At 36.2% G+C, this 5,109-nt stretch overlaps 1 protein-coding gene across 1 annotated transcript; it reads left to right on the top strand.

The window, feature by feature from the left end:
• Positions 1-433: 433 nt before the first annotated feature.
• On the top strand, positions 434-4,527 carry LOC104597866 (uncharacterized). The gene is made up of 4 exons (XM_010259620.3): positions 434-676; positions 884-991; positions 3,361-3,435; positions 3,992-4,527. The coding sequence occupies exons 1-4, from the start codon at positions 543-545 to the stop codon at positions 4,221-4,223; spliced, it is 549 nt and encodes a 182-aa protein (XP_010257922.1). The 5' UTR covers positions 434-542; the 3' UTR covers positions 4,224-4,527.
• The last annotated feature ends 582 nt before the right edge of the window (positions 4,528-5,109 follow it).

The following is a 5,109-nucleotide window of genomic DNA, read 5'->3' as shown; positions in this document are numbered from 1 at the left end:
AAATAATATCAAATAAGGGTAAAAATACTATTCATCTTCTTTCTTTTGCAGATCATTTATTAGCGCCATTGCCTGTCATTGCCTACAACAACCTCCGACAATGCCTTCGCCCTCCTCCTCCCACCTCTGCTTCGCCTCCAGAGGTGGGCGGAGGCAGAAGCGGAGGTGGCGGTGTTGGGTAGAGGCCGAGGCGGAGTAGGTGGGAAGAGGCATTGCCGAAGGTTGCTGGAAGCGGCAACGAGCAGCGGTGCTGATGAATAAATTTCAAGAGAAAGAAGATGAACAGTATTTTTGTCCTTATTTGATATTATTTTAAAAATATAATCTAGTTTTAAATTTTATTAAAAATATTAGTTTTATTGATATTAGGGCCCAAAAGTGCCCTTAAGTGCCCTTAACTACTATAATCCCTTTCATGTATAAAAGATTCCAATCCTTTGGGTTTAGCTGTTTAGGGTTTATTCGATCCCTTGCTCTCACGCAGAAACTCTCTCTCTCTCTCTCTCTCTGAGCGTCTCCTGAATTACCAGACAGTGAGAGCAATGAGGAAGCTCAAGTTCCATGAGAAGAAACTTCTGAAGAAGGTGAATTTTCTCGAATGGAAGAGAGAAGGAGGCCACAGGGAAGCCCATGTTATGCAACGTTATCATGTCACTGGCAGAGACGATTACAAAAAGTGATTTCTTTTCTTTCTTTCTGTAATTTCATATATCCATGCTATTGTTTGTGCTTCGATATTTTACCTTTTCTAAATTTTCTTTTTCTTCTTCTTGATTGAGCCATGAATTCAATTTGTTTCTCTTATTTATAACATTGCGAGACTCGCAGATATTTTAAATATGTCTCTTGGTTATTGTTTTTCTTTTTTTTTTTTTTCTTTCAGATATTCGAGTTTATGCCGGATGGTGCAGAAGCTCGTGAGCATATTGATGACAATGGACCCAAGAGACCCTTTTCGTATCGAGATGACCGATATGCTCCTTGAAAAGCTGTAAGTTCTCCTCACACATGAAGAAAAATTTAAACTTTCTAGGTTCTAGGTTCACGTATTCCGGTGTTGAATGAGAATGGTTGGTTGATTTACAAAAAAATGTCATTAGGCTCCTCTGCCCCTGACTTTTACTGTGTTATTTTTCTTAATATTTGAGTTCTCTGCTAATGTAGCATATCTCTTTAACGAAACATGATTCGTTATCAAGAATTTCTCAGTGACTCCCAATTGGAATTTGCTGGTTTTGATGAATTTGACCTCCTTGCTCCACAACAACTCCACGTTGCTCCATGACTGGAATTGATTCCGAAGTTTGCTTTTAGCGATATTTGACAAGTTGATGCATAGAACTCAAAATTCCTGATTTCTGAAATGATGTCTTCAAATATGAAATCCCAACAACAAATTCCAGCTATACAGTTCTTTTAAGATCTATTTTATAATGATCTGTCATATGAGTTGCCCTTGCCTACTGACCGTATTATGAAACTATGTTTTCAAATATCCATGGAATAAAAGACTACATAGTTTACACATACCATTGAGAAGGCCAGAATTGAGTTCAGATATGCAAACATTTTAAGATGAAATGAAAAAAAAAATATAGGCACCCATAAGTAGTCGTCTAGCTCAATCAAGATGGGCTAAAACAATTTCAAGTGCTATGAATTTTTTGAGGTGGCAGTTTTCAGTCGGTGTTTCTCATTGAATCTAGTAATCTACTTTCAGGTTGATGGCTGGCCTTGGCCTTGTACTTTACATGGAACATCTGATGTCATTGATTGAACTATAGACATCCACTTCATTGGTTTATCCATCTTATTCCCTAGTTACATTTTAGTGGCGGTAGCTCTTTCTCAGCAACTTGAATAACCTGATATTAGTAATTCTTTAGATGCCAAGTAATAACAGTGCTGCCCAATTGTTGGACCTGAGGACCATGTGATGATAGAGCAATATAACTTGTTTTTCCCTTCCATGATACACAAGAAACAATTAGGTCCTTCCAGGGCTTCTGGAGTGTAGACTGCATACAATTAACTTGCAATTTCTTAGAATCTAACTCATTGAGTTTTTGTAGACATTTACTATTAATTTGTGCTTTACATTGTTCCTACTGCCTCCCTCCTCCCCTGTCAAAAAAAAAAAAAAAAGGAAAAAAGAAAATCAAAGAAAAAGATAATACAAAAATCCTGTGTTCTTCCTCCTACTACATCCCATTTGCTGTATGCCGGGTCATCTGGAATGAAAGGAATAGGAGGCAGTTCGAGAATAAGTCCTAAGAGTATTGAAGTGTTAGTGGCCTCAGTTGGGAAACTAGTTTTGGATTGGGTATTGGTGCTCATGGATTTTATTCAGGTTAATAGAACAGATTTGGGGGAGAGCTTCTGGAATGTACTTGAAATCCAAGATTGTAATGCTGAACTATTTTCTATAAACTAGTTTGCAGTTGATTTGTGTTGGTGGGGTATCTCCTTAATACCTCTCAGATTGTAACTTTACATTTTTATGATTGATGTAATCTTTCTTCTCCTTAAAAAAATGTTCTTTCTCCTACATTTTATTTTAAATGCATGTCTTCACGAGGATTTTATTAGTGCTACACTGCTACCAGGATACTTCAAGATTAGTAGGTCATGATTCTAAAACTTGGACAAGATGAATTGCACAGGATGAGATAACACGATGATGCTCTATTCTGGAGTCAGAAGAAAATGTTGGCACTTGAGATTCCCAAATAAGGTCTCATGAGACGGGGGGCATCATCCATCCAATTATGGATGATAATTATTTCATTTTCAAATTTTCTTTACCTTTATTTTTATTATTTTTATATTATTTATCTAATTTAAGATTTATTTATGGAAATTTTCCCATGTCATGAACTCATGATTAAGATTGACAGGGTGGACACTTTTATATTATTTATCTAACATTGGTTTTATTGTTTCAATACGTGATATAAATTCGTTCATTACCATTATTGATATTGGACCTCTTGCAGTTCATTACCTCAAATTAGCATTTCTTTTGACAAGTTGAGAGGGGTGGAGAACAAATATTTAGAGGTTGATAAACATTTAATTAGTTAACTTGGATTAATGAAGAACATTTGAAGTCTTTCTAAGGATGAAAGAGTTCCAGTTACCTTTTGACCAATTGTAAGGTCTGTTATAATTGAAGACATGATTCATGATTAGTTTAACCCCAATGGAAATGAATCATGAATGTCACTGATAAGGCTTTATGATTTAAGATGCTATTATTGGTTAAACCTGGAAGATACTGGAATACTTGAGCCTTGTAGTTTCTCTTAGAATTAAAGCATTCCTTTTATACGATTGGTTTTGTTTCCATGTCAATGCCAGGTATAATATGGGTGTAATCCCTACCAGGAAGAGCTTGGCTTTGTGTGATCGTTTGTCTGTATCTTCCTTTTGCAGGTCTGCTTTCTCTCCATGTCCACTCAATTCGCATTTCTCTCTCATACACACATAAATCTATATGTACACATCTAAATATTTCTCTCTTGTGCACATATTGATTGGCCCACCTCCTTTTGCATGTGCCATATGCTCAGAGCATAAGGACTGACCACTTAGTTTTTGCCTAACAGATCATCCAGATGAAAAAAAAAAGAGTATAACTACATGAAATTTAACCATCTAATCTTTGCAAAAAGAGAATAAAAGAAAAAAAGGTTCATAGTATTCTATAATTTCTAAGGCTTTTTTGACCATCAGACTAAATATGGTGGAAAGGGAATAGTTTAATAATTGATTTTTATAGAGTTAATCTATTAAGTGGTTCATCTTTACGTCCCAGACCTCTAAGCATGCAATTTCAGCAAGAATCTTTTTAGTAATATAAATGATCTTTGCATCCAAAAGCATTTCTATTGTCTCTAGCAGTCTAGCTCAATCGTTTTGTTGTCTATGTAAAATTGCACTTTCCAGTTTTTCATGTTGTTGGAATAATCTTTATATGTTTCATTTCCAGGCGAAGGCTATCAACTATATTGGTGAAATTGAAGTTTGCAGAACACTTAAGAGAAGCTGTTACATATATCGAGCAGGGCCACATCAGAGTGGGCCCAGAAACAGTTACTGATCCAGCATTCCTTGTTACCAGAAACGTGGAGGACTTTGTTACATGGGTGGACTCATCAAAGATAAAGAGGAAGGTGTTAGAATATAACGAGAAGCTGGATGACTATGATGCCATGAACTGAGAGTTGTACAAGGTTATTTCCTTCACACAAATATAGGCACAGTGAGTTCTCTTGATAGTCATCTTTGAAGAAATGAGATTCATGGTGGCAAAAAATGCGCCATCTTGACCTTCAGATGAAAAGTCTGAGGACCATTTCTTCAAAGTCAAGGCTTCAGAACGGGAAAAGTGTTGTTCCTTCGGTTGTACTTGATTTGGTAGTTTTTTTGTGATTTGATAGCATGAGGATATGGAACTATGGGTTCAGAATTTCAGATGGTTCATCTTCTTTATTGAATTTACCGCTCGGAGCAACTTCTATCTCATGGCCTCATGGGTAACAAAGAAACTAATTTACTTGATTCGAACATGGAATGATTACTGTTAAGCAAAATGGCTATAGTTATGATTCATTATTCCGTGCCAATCTGTTAATTGATTTCATTTGCATATCATGTCCTTGTTGAGACCAGTTTAGTCAGTTTAAGAAAAGAAAGAACATGTGAGCCATAAGCATGCAGAAACAACGACAGTAGTGGTAAGTACACATTTTTTGGTTAGAGTGAGATTTGCTTTGATAGTAGTTGAAAACAGTAGTACTGTCTTGATTGTTAATTCCATTTGAACAACATTGTTACTCTCCGAGGATCCAAAAACGTGGACAATGGAAAGTGACTGTTAATCTGCTCAATCAACTAACTTGTATGTACTATCCTGTAAGTGCCAGATTCCATCCCTTACAAAACCAACCTTTCCCAATGATACTGCTTGATTAGGATCAATCTCTTGGGATTTGGAATAAGAGTCTCACATAACCTGATTATCAATGAATGGCATTGGAGGAGAATCATCTTTTGAGCAAGTCTAGTCATCAGCCTAGCGTAAATAATTATTATCTCTGACATCTT

This window comes from Nelumbo nucifera, chromosome 4 (genome assembly GCF_055504915.1).
Source record: "Nelumbo nucifera cultivar China Antique chromosome 4, China Antique-T2T, whole genome shotgun sequence".
Classification (NCBI taxonomy): Eukaryota; Viridiplantae; Streptophyta; class Magnoliopsida; order Proteales; family Nelumbonaceae; genus Nelumbo; species Nelumbo nucifera.
The sequence above is the reverse complement of the archived record's forward strand: the minus strand, read 5'-3'. Positions and strand labels throughout refer to the sequence as shown.